Consider the following 16,887-nt stretch of genomic DNA (forward strand, 5'->3'; position numbering starts at 1 on the left):
AATGTTCCAACATCGAGTGCAAAGCCTTTCCAGAAGAGTAGAGGATGTTACTGCAGAAAAAGGGGGGGGAGGGGGGCAAATTAAATGCAGTTGATTTAAGAAGAAACTCTTGGCAGGTCATGCCTCTCTAGTTGACATTGCTGTATTTCTCGGGTAGGTGGGTTTACACAGTTGTTAATTTGAGAACCGCTTCTCCTGTGAGGGCTCTTCATAAAAGCAGTTAGCCGGACTAACAGATTAGTGATGCCAGGCGGTCTTACGTGGCGAGTTTAAACGCGAATCTGACGTGTTTGCTAAATGTTCCGTTCCACCTTAAATGTTGCATGCAGTTTACGCCGCAGCTGTGCAGCCGCCAGCATGGAACCGCCGCACTATTTAAGGTGGATCGGAAAATACTAATAAGAAGAAATAAGAAGCGTCGTGTGTTATTAAATGTCTCGTTGAGTCGAAAAGCTAAACCGATTAGTAATACTGCGAGAACATGATTGTGCACGGGATATTATTTAAAAAAAATTAAAACGATTAAATAAGCTGCTCTGGGAGCGTAGTGTTTACGACAGTTGAGATTTGTTTTCGACAGGCCAAAGATATTTTAAGGGTCGCAAGACCAACCACTAGTTCTAAACTTTTTTAATGCTTTGAATGATGAATTCAGTAAATGCTAGCAAATTCCGAATGCAAACATCGCACAACCCCAATTTAAATAAAACTACGAAATAATTCAAAATAATTTATACAATAATTCTAAAAGGCTGAAGATGAAAAGAGAATGGCGTCTACTGCAAGGGAATTGTCCTAAACACACCTCAAGATCCACAATGGACTACAAGATTTCAACAGACAATCCGAAGGTTTTGCCATGGCTCTCACGGTCCCCTGGGTCCCACGACCTAAACATCATTGAAAATCTGTGGCTAGACCTGAAAAGAGCAAAGCAGCAAGACAACCCAGGAAAGGGAGAAATTCAGTGGAGGTGTGAGCTAGTAAGTACTGTCCAGGATCGGGCCCAAAGACCGAAAGTTTTTCATTTAAGACCGTAAACTAGATAAATAAATTAGAGTATTAATATATATATATATATATATATATATATATATATATATATATATAAAAAATTATAGAACTATTCCATTTGTAATGAAAATTTCTTTATTGCTTATTTTTAAAAAGTGTGTGCAGTATATACACCACACACACACACACACACACAGCAAATCAATAATCAGTATAACTGATCCATCATAAACGCCTAAAGTGTGCAGTGTGTGCAGTTATCACCATTGTTTTGCAGCTTGTATAACTTAATAAATGAAGCCTCGCTTAATTAGCTCTTGTCAATAACGTTCACACACACACACGTGTAAACGATCAGTCGTTTTGGGGGGCAATACACTTTCAGAATGAACGGTCGATTGCTGACTGCGGGGGTACCGAGTGGGGCTCACCTCTCCAGGCAGACTTGATAAAGGACCATCGTGCAGGGCTGCTGTCATGCTGCTGCATTTTGCTGCTTTTTAGAATGACCCCATATAAAACGCTGTGGAAGTCCGAGCACCAGCTAAGGGAGTCGTGAATTGCCTGAGCTGAACTGTGGAGCTCAGAGTGGAAACAATGGAAACAAACCCCAGCGGTGGGCTCTGGAGTCTGAAAGTCTAGACTGAGGGATCCAGCACACGGCGCGGACTGCAGCGCTAGTTTTAATGGGGCTCTGAAGCCGCGCGCGAGCTCAGTGTCTGTCTAGCTTGCTGTGACTGAGGAGCCACGCTGTAGTCCTGAACTCACCAGCATGAGCCGATGAGCTCTCAGAACCTGCTATTTACCCAGATATGCTCACCACGGATATCATATTTTGTCTGATCCCCATGCATATCTGATCGATTTATCCATTTCTAGGTGAAATGAATATGAGGATTGTAAAATGTAGGCTATGAGAGAGTGTGAGAGCTGTACTACAAAATTGAACACACCTGAGGCCTAGTAACACTAACGAGTCACATGACATTTTGGAGGGAAAATGACAAGCAGTGCTCAATTTGGACATTTAGGGGTGTGGTCTTTTAGGGGTGTACTCACTTTTGTGATATATATATATATATATATATATATATATATATATATATATATATATATATATATATATATATATATATATATATATATAATAAATACACACACATTTTATTAGACAGGTCTAAAATACAGGTCTAATAAAATGTGTGTGTGTATATATTAGCTTAAATATTAAAATTCCTTAAAAACACATTTCCAAATAGAAAACAAGTCACTTACAACTATCTCATTTCCTAATTCCCTCACAGTGAATGATCTGCTTGTGGACTTTAACAGAGTCTTAGATGATCCACGTTGGACTCAATACACCAACACACCAATATTGAAAAGGTAAAAACATCCTCCATTATTGACCAATACAGTGTTGGATTGTCCGAGTCGCCACAGAAGACGCTTTCATGCTGGCTCTTTACTCTTTATTCACGACGGACAACAGGGTGACAGGACTGGTTTTGTGGCTCATTTCTGTGATCCAGAAGAATGTGCGCTCGGAACTGGCTGGACAGAAGGCTGGTCGTCCCCCGCCCCCTCACTCAGACACAACCCGCCCATTGTTTCGTCTGATATCAGGAAAATTAACATGCACTGGAGTACTACTGGCTTTCTCTCCAGCAACTCAATTCAAGGGGTTGCTCTGTAAATATCAGCGGCGGCTCTACAGTCACGGCCAGTGTTGAAACAAGGCACACATTTAAATATTTGGAGTCATATGCATATTCAACACATTCCTCCTCCAGCCACTGACGTCCACAACTGTCCTGAAGTCAATAATATAAGATGCAGATAAATGTAAAAAAAAAAAAAAAAAAAAGATTGAAAGAGTCCCTGTACAAATTCACAGATTGTAGAGCAAACCTGTATGATCTATACATAAACATATGCAGTATGATGTTCTAATAAAATAATATTCAGAATGAATTGAATAACATCATCCTGAATTAGGTTCTAGTAAAAATAATACCCAGAAAAGTTCATATTCAGAATGAATTTCTAATCAAATTAAAATGCAGGAAAGTTCAAAACTATTAATCCACAGTGTTTTACTAACAGTAACATCCAAAACAATCTTATATAAAAACATTTGCCAGAAAATATCCAGAATGTTATTTTAATGAAGTTAATATCCACAATGAAGTTCTAATAAAATTAGTATCAGAATTAATTTACTAATTTACTAAATAATGTTTAAAAGTTAATATTTAGAATATATTTCTAATACAATAAACACCTAGAATTAATTATAACACAATTATCATCCATAATTTGGTTATATGGTAAACACCCAGAATGAAGTTTCAATAAAAAAAAAACCAAGTTTTATTTATATTCCTACTAGAGGGAAATTCTCATTTGTATCCAAATGAATTTACTAAAATGCATCAGTCAGAATTTATTTTTAATGAATTAATTTAGAATGTAATTTAGAAAATTATATTTTAATCATATTCATATCAAGAACAATCTAATAAAATTGTTAGATTTAGAAACTTTTTTGTCTAAAAGTGAACAAATCCTGAGGCAGAAAATGTACAGAAGAGTATATATGTATATTATTTATTATTATTTTAAATGATTAATAAATTGTTCTTGTTTCCTACTTGTACTTGAATAAATCACCAAAAACATATTGAAATAGTTAGTATTAATAAAAAATATAATTGTACATAACAGCAGTTAAAAATTACAAGTGATTTCAAACTTTTGAACTTTAGTGCAGAATATTGAAACCTTTTCACAGACTGCTGTGTCCTTGCCTCTTTTATTGTGTGAGAAGGTTCAAAGTGACACACAGTGATTGGAGGGTTGGGGGTGGGAGTGACGCATTAGCTAGACACTGAAGTGAAAAGCACATTTTAACAGGAGTCACACGTTGTAATTTGGAACAATGGACCCATTCAAGGGGCGTAAGCTCACTCAGGGGTCACCACCATTCTGATACGAACATTAGATCATGCTCCCAAACACTCGTCGTGAAGTTTCAGTTTGGCTTAAGTTGCAAAGCCAAAATATGAAAGGATGGATAGGTTGAATTAAAGGAATAGTTTTCCAAAAAGTAGTTTATGAGGCCAAGATAGTTGAAAATTATATCCCAACAATTAGCAATTAGTTCTAACTGTATGCCTAAATTAGCACACACTACCTCAAACTGTAATCTCACCATGCACTGCACACTTCATGATTAGTTTAGAGGCTCTCTCTTTATCCCATTGTACCAAAACAACTGAATCCTCAATAACTGGGGTTCAATGGAACCAAATAGCCCAAACCTATATTAAATAAAGGCAAAAAAGGCCATTCCCAGAGCCCAAGCAAGCATCAGCACAATCAGGCCTTATGAGTAAAAAGGTTTAACAGCTGGAATGACTGTTTTAGTGCCTCCTGTCGACACATCCACCAGTTTTTTTCCACCAGACTATTTCAGCATTATGCCATGGCTAAATACATTAAGTTTAGGGGCAGTGAGATGGATGGATGGATTCCCATCCCTGCAATACTGTGTGTGAAATACATCACTGATGTCCAATGAAAAACATGCATCTCCATTTTCCGTTTTTAGTTTTTTCAATCCTCTGAACTCTGTGGCTGCCTTGTACCCTGTGTAAATCATTCTAGATGAATGGACCAATCGAAATGCTCCACACTGACTTGAGTAAACTCTGACTCTAAACATTGACTTGTATTGAAAGTTGCTGTTTTGGAGATCCATGTTTTTCTTTGGACAGCAACAATATATTTAAAAAAATATAAATCAAAAAGTTAGCTGACGAGTACAGTGAAATCTATGAAAAAAATATATATCCAAAGTTGCATAACATTTTGAAAAATCAGAGTAGGCAGAGCCATATGGTTCTTGAGGCATGTTGTGGGAAATGAGACAAGAAATCAGTGGAGGTTTATAAATTCTTCACCAAACTACTACTCACTTTAAGTCCAAAATTCACAGAAGTGGGCAAGACATTCAACAAATCACAAGCCAGATTTATCAGATATGAGGTTTATCCGATATATCAGATTTATCAGATATATCAAACTGTTTTACACAACACTTTCCAATGTTGCACAATGTATAACAAACTTGGAAAAACCATCCCAATGTGCTCATAGTCTGCTCATATAAAATACCACACTTTTGGAAAAAACAAAACAAAAAACAAGACATTACATGGTAACCATTGTCGTGTTTAAGTTAAACAACAAACAAGTGGCCTTACAAAACAAATCCAAACCAAGTCTCTCTTCATACTGACAAATTAAAAGCACCAGACATAAAGAACTTGGTCTTGTGCTAGAGTTTGAGTCCTTAATGTGAAACTAATGTAGTGTACAGAAGCCTCTGGTCAAACATTTCAGAGTGGAAAAAAAGAAAACAGCTGCACAAGAGAGAGATTTTAAAAACAGTTTCAACCTAATCTCTATCTGCCACAGTTGTTAGCATGTAGTCATTTAGTATAAAATGATTGCAATAGAAGCAAATGTGCAAATGCTTAAGCAACTGCCCACTGACCTCTATTATAACTTATAACGTTTTTTTTCTGGCTTCTCCTAAACACCGGAAAATGAGTTAAAAATGACTATCCATTCAATCGTATGGCAGCAGATCAGGTTAAAAAATGCTGGTTTACTTCTTCAACATGCCATTTCACGTTGCTTTTTGGATGCAGCTCCCTCCTCCATCGCTCTCAAAGTCCCCGTCTTGGACGACAAGAGAGTCTCTTATTCATGCATTCCCATAATGGCCCAGCTGCTCCGGCTGTGTCTTTGATTGTGCTGTTAGGTCTTTGCGGATTGTTCCATGTTGCCTGGACATTCTGGGGCTAATGGCTCTATGCTAGCTTTCCGGTTTGGAAGACTTGAACGGCGCAATGTGATTGGATATAGAATAGAGTCAAAGTACATAATTGATCCCAAAGGAAATGCGTTCCCTGACCGGACATTGAACCCGGGCCCTGATTTCTAGTCACTAGACCACTAGGAAGAGGTTGAGGGGAGACATTACGAATAGACAAAGAACTTTAAAATGTAATTTATAAAAAAAGCGCAAAATAATAGTTCCAGTGTCGTTTGGTTTTTACATTCTTGTTCATTTCATTCACGGTGAACGTCTTAAAACATCCATGTTAGCTCGTACCGTTCAATGCTGTCCGTTTCTGTTTCTCTTTGATAGATCAAGCAATTTCTCCAGCTTCAGGCGACAAAATCCCTCCGTGAGAGTTTACATGAAAGGTGGCCACATTGCCTTAGTCCACATAAAAGTTGCTACATCAGATTTTGGGGGTGACTTGTAAGGACATTCTGAAGAAATTGTGAAAAGTTTCCCTGTTGGTTGGAACTTCCATCACCATAAGATAAACGGTAAAGCACCGAAGACGTTCATTCGTTCATTCATCCATTCTTTTAAAAGGATTCATTTATACAGTTACACGCGCACACACACATATACATTCACAGATACATACATACATACACACTCTTAAAATCTCTCAGGTGTATTCCCTCTGGCCACTCCAGGTCTCCGCCAGTCCCAGATATTCAGGGTTTTCTGCCGTCGGGGTGACATAGCCGTTCAGCTGCCTGTGATGTGGAGCACCTTCGCTCGCCGAAGCGCCAACCACCGCCTTGGCCTTAGCCACCAGGTCCAAGTAGTATGGGTTGTCAAATGCCGGTGATACAGGAGAGTTTCCCATGGGCACCAGGTATTCTGGGTTTTCCACGCTGCGCCCCGGCCCGAGGCCGTTAGGGAGGCGTCTTTCACCTGCTTTGCGTGGCAGAGTGCTGGGGCGCTCCGACCTGACCTCCTGATTCACGTACTCTGAAGAGAGAACGGAGACGAACCGTGGTTTAGAATTTGACTGACTTTTTGACTTCATTGTGGTGCACAGTGCTTGGTTACCGATGATTACCATATATCACTCATAGATTCTGGTTAAGCTCTCATAACGTTTCCTACGTCCCACATAAATCAAAGTGTACATCAATTTAAGTTGATCATCTTCATTGTTTTTGAATTTGATTTAGATTTAGATTTAGACCCTGAGTTTTTTTCCTGCCCACCCTAGGTTTGACAGACCACCACTGGCACAGAATCGTTAATGGCACACATTTACTAGTGTGTTACCTTCTTGTTCTCTCCTTTTAATTAGGCTGTTATAGTCAGACCTGCCGGAGTCGTCAGACACTCTGATACTGCTCAACATCCTCTGCTCTCTATAAATCCATTCAGAACCAACTCTTTACTTCTTCGAGTAAATGGTCACCCAGCCTGACATGCTGGAAGACTGCCCGCTGGGGTCCCCTCTACCTACGTCAAACCAGCTGCCACCTACCAGTCCGACCAGCAGCCCCTTGTCAATGACAAGTGTTTAGATATGATGGGCCCAGGACTTCATTAACATGGCTTCTGACTAGCATTACATTAGCGATGCTGGTGTGGCTGGTGGCCGGCATGCTAACACCGCTTGCTATCGATACGAACTTTGACACACACATTAATGCCACAGTATGTCTTGACACCACTTCCCTTTGCAATAATATACCAAGCATGGAGATCAAACATCAGCTTACCTAAGATTACATCTCCTTTCAGCAGCACAGAGACTAATTAGCTTTGAGGCTAAATGTAGGCTTTAGACCATTAGTACCAGAACATGTGCTATAGGCAAACAAGAGGTCCGTCAGTCAGCCACTCACTGAGTGAAATTGCCTCCTCTAGGCTGATCACTTTTATTTGTTTTAGAAACATTATCTTAGTTCTTATTGGCCCATAAAGATAATCAGTACATCTACGGAAAGGATGGAGAAAAAAAAAAAAAAAAAAAAAAAAAGTGAGCTGCTGCTGTGCTATGTTTCAGGGCTGAGGAGTGATTCTCCCTCAGACTTTTTTGCTGGCACCAGACCAAAAAGAAAAAGAAATGTCTTATTCTGGTGTAATTTTACTCCATCAAACTCACTGTCTTTTTACAGTAAATAATGTAAACACTGACAATCACTAGAAAAACTCAGAAGCTGTTATGACAGAATGCCTAGATGACCTCCCCTTACTTAGGGAAAGCATTTAAGGTACAAATAGTTCAGACCTGCTAATACTGTATTAATAACAATACTTCAAAATGACATTAATATGGTCAGGTTTCTTAATAATTATTGTTACAGTTTTATTCCCCAGGGATACACATTTCAAACAGTTGTGTACACATGCTCACCAGGCTGTGTGTGCGTTTTCCGCGGTAGCGTGTGCGACAGGTATCCAGCAGGACCATCCGTCTCCACTTCTCCTTCGATGCCAGTGGGCAAGGTAGGGTCCTTGCTGTAGCGCCCCGGGCTGGAGGGTGGGCCACACTCTTCCGCTCCGCCATCCAGAAACACAGAGTCTGAGTGGCCACCAGCCGAGCGGTGGGAGATGCTCCGGGCCAAAGAGGGGTACATGGACCCGCCCCAAATTCCGTTAGTAGTAGCCCCTACAGGAAGTGTCGGGTATTGGCTCCGCCCCAACGTACTGACGGATGAGTAAATGCTCCGCCCACTCACTGGGCCGTCCACCTCCAGGCCCAGATCTGTGCTCTGAGAGGGTAAGAGAGGGGAGGGTTACAAGCAGATGTTACAAGTTGTTAGCAAACAGATTTAACTGTGGAAAGCTATGGAAAGCATAGCTGTTGTTCACTGCTCAGCATTTGGTTTCAGACCGTTTCCACTGTTGCATTTAAGTTGGACAGGGCTAAACTGGGGCTAAACTGAAACTAATCAGAATGAAAACAGATTGTTTTGGCACAGAGTCATTAATACAGCCCCACCCCCTATAAACTTGTGCCTGACTGAATACCAGAATGAATGAATGAGCATTTAATACAAACACATGCACAGTTGCATGATTACAACCATAGAAACCTAGCCAAAGAATCAGATAGAAGAACAGCAGAAAGGGGCTTACCTTGTGGGAGTGGTGTCTGCTGGGTCCGTTGGTCAAATTCTCGGACTGCGGGTTGAAAAAACCAGGCTGGGGGACCAGATACTCCTCAGCATCCAAAAGCTCCTTCACATTTCCTCCCTCCTCTGCCAGTAGGGTGCGGAAAAACTGGCTGTTGACCGGACTGGAAAGACTCATCTGCTCATCGTTCTAACGGAAGCACATGTGAGAAAAATGAACAGGGTTTCAAACATCTGACCACTACTGTAGCACACCAGAACCTCAATCCAAATGTGGACACTTTTCTGTAGGCTCTACAACTGCATGTGGGAGCTGGAGAAGTTTAGGGCTAAGCCTGGATACCTGGATGACCACATAACGTGGCGGATCTCGTGCCATATAGGTGAAGTCGGTCACCAGGTCCTTAAACTTTGGACGGCTCTCAGGATCAATCATCCAACCTGTTAATAAATCAGATCAATCAACTTTTCAACCCTTTAATTAACAAGGGCAAATATTATTGCAAACAAACAAGGAGAAAAAAAACAAAAAACGACAAGACGACTCACATTTGACCATGATCATGTAGACGTCTATGGTGCAGATGAAGGGTTGAGGGAGCCTCTCTCCGCCCTCCAGCAGCTCTGGGATATCCCGTGCCGGGATGAGGTCATACGGCTTCATGCCAAAGGTCATCAGTTCCCAAACGGTCACTCCTGCGTCGTAAATACACAAGTCACTCAGCTTATTTTAAATGCAAGGGCTTAGGACTGACCACGGTGTAATCTTAAACCCATACAGAAACACTGACACAAACACACACAGATAGCAGGGAAAGGTTTGGATGCCAAGTAGACAAACATGAAAACTGACCATAACTCCACACATCACTCTGGTGAGTGAATCTCCTGTGTAGGATGGACTCCAATGCCATCCATTTAATGGGAACCTATGGAGTATAGTGAATTATGATGAGCAGGTTTGGTTTGTAATAAAATGGCTAAAAGTGCTCCAATTCTGTGGGATTTACGGAAGCATGTTGAGTATGGTCACACACAAACACACACCTTTCCCCCATCAGCGTGGTACTCCGTCTCATCTATGTCCAGGAGCCTGGCCAGACCAAAATCTGTAATCTTTACGTGGTTGGGGCTTTTTACCAGGACATTCCGGGCGGCAAGATCTCTGTGAACCAGTCTAACGTCTTCAAGGTAGCTCATACCCTGAAGATATTAAATTAAACACAGATAATGGTACATAATAAAGTCTGAAAATGATCTGAGGAACTGCATGTAGGTCCACTATTTGGTTTCTTTCTCTTGCTGCTACAGAACCCACATTAGATTCACAGTAGTTACAAAATGACTACTTAAAGGAACAGTTCAGCAAAAAATCTAATGCACATGATCACTGACCCCAGATGCAGTCGATCTGCCAGGACATGTTTGGCTGACTGTTGGTGTGATTTGGTGGGGTTCTTTAGTTTACAGCTGGAAATGCTAGTCTAACATTGCTAACAAATACTGGACAGAATTGAGATTGGTGACAGTCTAAGCCCAGAGTTTGTTAGCAATGTTAGCATGGCCTCTTGTTTTCCAAACTATGTCTAAATACACTACACTGCCAAAGGTATTCACTCACCCATCCAAATCATCGAATTCAGGTGTTTCAATCAATTCCATGGCCACAGGTGTATAAAACCAAGCACCTAGGCATGCTTCTACAAACATTTGTGAAAGAATGGTTTGGTCTCAGGAGCTCAGTCAATTTCCAGCATGGTACTGTGATAGAATGGCAACTGCACAACAAATCAAATTAAAAATTTAGTTGCTACTAAAAAGTCAACTGTCAGTGGTATTATAAAGTGGCAGCGATTGAAAACGACAGCAACTCAGCCACATAAAATGACAGCGGGGCCAGCGAATGCTGAGGCGCATTGTGCGCAGAGGTCACCAATTTTCTGCAGAGTCCGAATACTTTTGGCAATACAGCATATGTTGATCAGCCAAGACTGCACCTGGGTTAAGTGAGGAGTCATGTTCATTGGATTGTTAGCCAAACGTTTCCTAATATTAAGCCTATAGTTAAGGGGGTTGATTACACCATAATGTCAATCTAATACTAATTAGACTAAAGTTCTGTTGTAGATTATACACACATTAAATGTTGGACATTTGAAGCTTAGGAGTGGTCTACACCCACTAACTTTTGTATTGATCACAATCTGACTAAGACTTCGATTCCAATACATATTACAGATGTATAAAGGTTAACAGGATACAGAACTGAATTCTACTTGTTTTTTTAAATTACAAGGAGCTTCTAAACAATTCATAGTGGATACTGAATAATGCACAGATGATACTAAATAGTTGGTAGATGGTACATGATTAATTCATAGTGGATACTATATAATTCATAACAGACACAGAATAATCCATAGTTGATACTGATTCATTCATAGTACATATTTGATACTGAATAACTCAGTGGATAATGAATAATTCATAGTACCTTCTGAATACTGAGTAGTTCATAATCTAGACTATTTACTCATGGCAGTGAACAATAGGCTTTAAAATGAAACAAAACAAAAATAACTCAAAAATTCAAACAGGTTAACTTACTTTCGCAATCTGAACACACCAGTTTAGGAGGTACTGGGAGCCGATGTGGTCCTTGTTTTCGCGGACGTAGTCCAGGAGGCAGCCGTATGGCATCAGCTGAGTGACCAGCTGCACAGTAGATGTCAGGCAGATACCCAGCAAACGACACACATATGGACTAGCTACCCCTGCCATCACATAGGCCTCCTACGTGCAGACACAAACACACACAATGCAAGACAACGCAAGGTGAGAATAGAATAGTCTGTTAGACGTCTGGTTGTTAAATAGCCGATGTTTGCTCAGGCCTGACTCACATCCAGAATCTCCTTGTTGGCTTTAGGGGATGTGTTCTCACGCAAAACTTTGATGGCCACTGGAATCCTCACATTCTCCCCATCAGGAGCCCAGATCCCCTACGGGTGGAAAACACACAAAGTTTGCTTCCACACAAAACACCTTAACCTTCAGAAGCTGCCATTTAAGAGCCTTCACTGACCTTATACACAGTGCCAAATGCGCCGGAGCCCAGCACTCTAAGCTTTTTCAACTCAGTCTCCTTTAGGATGCGCATCTGAGCCTGGTTTGGCATGGCTCCACTCGGGGTCAGTGGCTCCACCAGCTACAGTAAAAATACATGCGTATAAATAAACAAAATGAAAGCAAAAGCTCAGTGACAACAAATCTGTATTCGTTCTGAATCATCGGGTTCTACCAGTATTTATAGGATCTTAGAGGAGGGGCTTCAGGCCTTCCTAAATGTTTGTTACTTCAAAAAATTACTTTGTGCATCAAATCATTTGCTATTTTATTTCCATTTTTAATGTCTAAGTGCCACTGTAAATAACATCATTAACTCAACTGCATATATTTGAAAATGAGGAAAAAAAAAGTTCATATAAATAAAAAGGGGGAAAAGATAAACACACAGTGTCGAATGTTTGAAGGTCCTGTAGTCTTGGTCTTTAGTAAATAAAGACCAAGTAAATTCATTTGTAGGGAGACAAATTTCATTTGTCTTTAGTAAATTCATTTGTAGGGAGATAAAAAAAAAAGCAGGGGACTTTCTGTTGCGTGTTGAATTTTTTTTCATTTTAAAAATACCATCCAGTCCTTCAGCCATACCACTGCTTTTGGAGAACTAGGCGATTTCCATTCAAACAATATTCTTCTACAGGCTAACAGAGAGGCAAAAACATAGACCATTTTTCTTAAAAAAACAAACAAACAAATATGGCCATTTCAGCACTGTGTTGTACAACCATCTTAGACAGTTTTGCTTTACTGTAATAGAACTGCTAAACTGTATTAGATTTGGACGAGTGCAGGATGTTCTTCCATTCACTTTCCTCAAAGATGACCAGATGTTTCCTTACCTAGTTCCTCTACCTAGACATTTTTAAGGGACACAGCTGCGTTTGACATATTTGAGATTTAGGCCCGCAACCTGAACAGTTAGAACCACAACCCTTATGATGCTTTGAGCCTCTGACCTCGTGTTCCTGCAGGATCCTCCTCATGGTTTCCTTCTTCTTCATGTGTTTCTGCCGGCGCAGGTAAAAGACCAGCAGAGCCAGCAGGATGAGGAAGAGGACCACGCCACCCATTGCGGCTGCTATGGTTGTGCCAGGTCTGCAGGGTTAACACGGCAATGACGACATAAACAATGACTGCTTCCATCAGAAAGAACTAGGTTGTACATGCACTAATGTGTTCTTGGTACATCGTGAAGCCTATATGACAGTATTTAAGCTGGAGGATCATACCCAGTTTTCTGGTGAATTGGACACCCTCTGTCATCAAGGGGACAACTGTGAAGAAATCAAACACTTCATAATCAACATAAATTACAACATCTCGGCTGCAAAACACTTAATACGAACAAATGATTATTTTGATAGTCAAGTAACCTGTTGATTATTGAAACAAATAATCGATTATTCATATTATGAATCTCTGAATTCCCAAATGATTCTTATGTGGATATCAGCTACATAATTAAGTCTGAGATTGTTTTATGCATTTGCTAACTAATGATGAAGACAGTAAAGATGAATATCTTAGACGAATACCTTATTCAGAAATTCACTGCTACCTGAAATTGTTACTGTACATTTTAAGGCTGCAAAATGCCTATGCACAGACCATCAGTCATCACCTCCTCCATTTTTTTTTTTTGGACAAAGATCCATTCAGACTACTATCTCTGTGAGAAGCCCTAATGCTGATGCTTACGACAAAGAGCAGTTGTTGGGACAAGGCTGGCAGTATCCGCTCTCATTTCTGAATTTCCACACGGTATGCTGATCCTCTTTCACACCGCTGGGACAGCGCTCCACACACATGTCTCCATCCTGGACATGCAAGCACTCCTTACACTGATCTGCACCCTACAGAATAAAAAAAGCAAATAAGAAAATTCACTACAAACAGGTCGATTACTTGATCTGAAATGATCAAATTACTTATATGATAGATTTTTCTACAGACCGCAACTACCCGCCAAGGGAGCACGATCAATAGTGATGTATATAGCTAAACTGCACGTGCAAAATACATGGCATTTGCGTGAAAAGTGTGTAAAATGTCTTACAGGGCCAATGCAGGAGGCGGAGCCATTAATTGGTTGGCACTCAGGGTGACAGGGAACGCAGGAAGAGTTATCCACGAACTCCCTCATCAAACTACACACACAGAAAGATGAGACTGACATTTTATACAGGCATAGCTGTAGCTTCAGGTGTATTAGTGTGTACTATTTTTAGTGCATTAGGGTCTACGATCATCTAACAGTCATCTACTGTCTACATGGCTGTATGCATTAGAACTAATCTGAAGTCAACCAGATCTGACTATTCATGCTGATCAGGCTCAAAATCTGGGTTCCTCACAGGCAAAACTCCATAATTCTCATAACTGACAATTACACCGCATTCCAAATGATTATGCAAATTATATCTCCTCAGAGAGATCCTTTTTCTTTCCCATATTGCTTGAAACCTGTGGCCTGTGTCCTTCTTAAGTAGTTTTCCTTTAATTGGGCTAACCAGGCTAATTAACACAGGTGTCAGAGACTGCTTTCAGTGATTCATAGATCCCTAAGACACAATACCATCCATAGGTTTAATTGAAAAACAAAAAATATTTGACACTTAAATCAAATGTGCATAATAATTTGGAACGCGGTATGGACTATGATTGTCTTCTTTTGTGTGTACTGAACAACAGAATCTTGTTGGGCTACAATAGGGTCTATTTTTAAATTTCAGCCCTGATAAATAATCTAATCCACAGTCAAAACCTAAACACTACACTAAAGCTGAATCTTAAGTTGATAAGTTGCTCCACATTCGCTAAAGCAGAGATAAATCTGACCAGAAATGTACCAAACGATAAACATAGGACGGCATAAACTTAACATACATGCTATACGTGTTACACATGCTCACCCGCTCCAAACGTTGCACTGCTCCACACACTCTGTGCCCCGCTGATAGGAAATACACGATGCACACTGGCTTGGCCCAGGACCCCAGCAAGCTCCATCTTTGCAAAGGGGGTCACATGTGTGCCCCTCTGCCACTGAAAAATGCATAGTGAGAAAAATCTTATGAAACGGGTGCAACGATTCACAAAATTGATCAATTAATTTGATCTGTTTATTAAAGAACCATTTTATAGAATCTTAAATATCTTCAAATGTAAACTGACTGACCTTCCTGAACTTACATTTACGGCATTTAGCAGACGCTCTTATCCAGAGCGACTTAGAAAGTGCTTTGCTATTTACTCAAGAAAACCTTAGCTAGTTACAATAGACTAATAATTCAAAGATACCTTTAAGCTTAGACATTACTAAACACAAGACAATAAGGTGACCATAGTACTCTATTCGTCCAAGTATTCTCTGAAGAAGTGGGTCTTCAGTCTGCGTTTGAAGACAGCAAGCGACTCGGCTGTTCGGACACCCAGTGGAAGTTCGTTCCACCACTTTGGTGCCAGGACAGAAAAAAGCCTGGACGCTTGTCCAGACGCTTGTCCAGGCAGGTCGAGCTGAGCCGTACTTGAAGCGCAAAGGGCTCTAGGTACGGATCAGCTTTTGACCAATGCCATCAAGTACGGAGGGGCTGCTCCGTTCTTGGCTTTGAAGGCCAGCGTCAGGGTTTTAAATCTGATGCGGGCAGCAGCTACAGGAAGCCAGTGAAGAGAACGCAGCAGTGGAGTGACATGGCTGAATTTAGGGACATTAAAGACGACCCGTGCCGCTGCATTCTGGATGAGTTGCAGGGGCCTGATGGTGCGTAGAGGGAGACCAGCCAGAAGAGAGTTGCAGTAGTCAAGTCTGGAAGTGACGAGAGACTGAACGAGCACCTGGGTGGCCTCTCTAGAGAGGAAGGGTCGAATTCTCCGGATGTTGTACAGGAGAAATCTGCAGGACCGAGTTACGTTTGCAACATGACTTGAGAACAATAACTGATCATCCAGGAACTTTTGCCTACCAGTAACTTTCAAATGCGGAGGTAAAATCATTTTCTTCTGAAAATGCACCTTACTGTTGCAGCTTGTGGATAATGTCTGGTGCCTCAAACACAGTGGCACAGTGGTAAAAACAGAATCGGATGTGGATCAGGCTTAATCTAGCTGATAGCAAATTCATGAAAAAATGCCACAGGTTTTCCCCCGATCCTATTCCACTCTCTGAGGTTGAGCTGTTGCAGGGACAGTTTCCATCTCTCTTACCACAGGCTTGTGGGTCTCGGTTGTTGTTGCTGATGAGGTTGTGCTCTTGGCTGGGGTACAGCAGGCTGGACCAGGGCAGTGAGGTGGTATAACACAACTGAGAGTTGTTGTGGACCAGCACCAAACCACCACTTACACTGCGCAGAGAGCGCAGGCCCAGGGACTTGATCTGCAGAGACTGAACTCCCAGAGAGAATACTCCCCTACAGAGACAGAGTGGGAGAGAATGGTTAATACTGACAATTTCCCTTACGTTTAAGGACACTCCATAAATACCTTTATATTTAAACATATTTGATTTTTATATGAACAATAATAGGAGGTAATAACTAAAAATCTCCAGGGCAAGTCGCACGCACATTGTTCTAGATGTCCTGGTCTTTGACTACATGTTCTCTGACAAAACGTGAGTCTTAACAGCAATGGCACAACCTCCCATGAAAATCAATTCAAACCGGTCTAGTCTCCTTCTGGTGGTAGATTCTGTACTTTGACCTCAACTGCAGCAGCAAGAGCTACCTGTAGATCCTGTGATGACATTTTAGGACTGTTGGAGGACAGCCTGATCAG

The 16,887-nt window shown here is 40.9% G+C and overlaps 1 protein-coding gene across 2 annotated transcripts in view; it reads right to left on the reverse strand.

Moving 5' to 3' along the window:
* Positions 1-5,049: 5,049 nt before the first annotated feature.
* The window catches only part of erbb2 (erb-b2 receptor tyrosine kinase 2), a 30,714-nt gene continuing 18,876 nt past the window's right edge, over positions 5,050-16,887 (reverse strand). For both annotated transcript variants that reach the window (XM_072668083.1, XM_072668082.1), the window contains exons 12-27: positions 16,318-16,520; positions 15,027-15,159; positions 14,171-14,261; positions 13,813-13,967; positions 13,344-13,388; positions 13,071-13,209; positions 12,077-12,199; positions 11,895-11,993; positions 11,599-11,784; positions 10,039-10,194; positions 9,845-9,920; positions 9,541-9,687; positions 9,335-9,432; positions 8,996-9,181; positions 8,271-8,628; positions 5,050-6,880 (exon numbers count right to left, since the gene is read on the reverse strand). In XM_072668083.1, the coding sequence (XP_072524184.1) occupies positions 6,552-6,880; positions 8,271-8,628; positions 8,996-9,181; positions 9,335-9,432; positions 9,541-9,687; positions 9,845-9,920; positions 10,039-10,194; positions 11,599-11,784; positions 11,895-11,993; positions 12,077-12,199; positions 13,071-13,209; positions 13,344-13,388; positions 13,813-13,967; positions 14,171-14,261; positions 15,027-15,159; positions 16,318-16,520 (2,524 nt within the window). In that variant the 3' untranslated portion in view covers positions 5,050-6,551. The remainder of the gene's footprint in view (positions 6,881-8,270; positions 8,629-8,995; positions 9,182-9,334; positions 9,433-9,540; positions 9,688-9,844; positions 9,921-10,038; positions 10,195-11,598; positions 11,785-11,894; positions 11,994-12,076; positions 12,200-13,070; positions 13,210-13,343; positions 13,389-13,812; positions 13,968-14,170; positions 14,262-15,026; positions 15,160-16,317; positions 16,521-16,887) is intronic.

The sequence above is a fragment of the Salminus brasiliensis genome, chromosome 22 (assembly GCF_030463535.1).
Source record: "Salminus brasiliensis chromosome 22, fSalBra1.hap2, whole genome shotgun sequence".
In the NCBI taxonomy this organism is placed as follows: domain Eukaryota; kingdom Metazoa; phylum Chordata; class Actinopteri; order Characiformes; family Bryconidae; genus Salminus; species Salminus brasiliensis.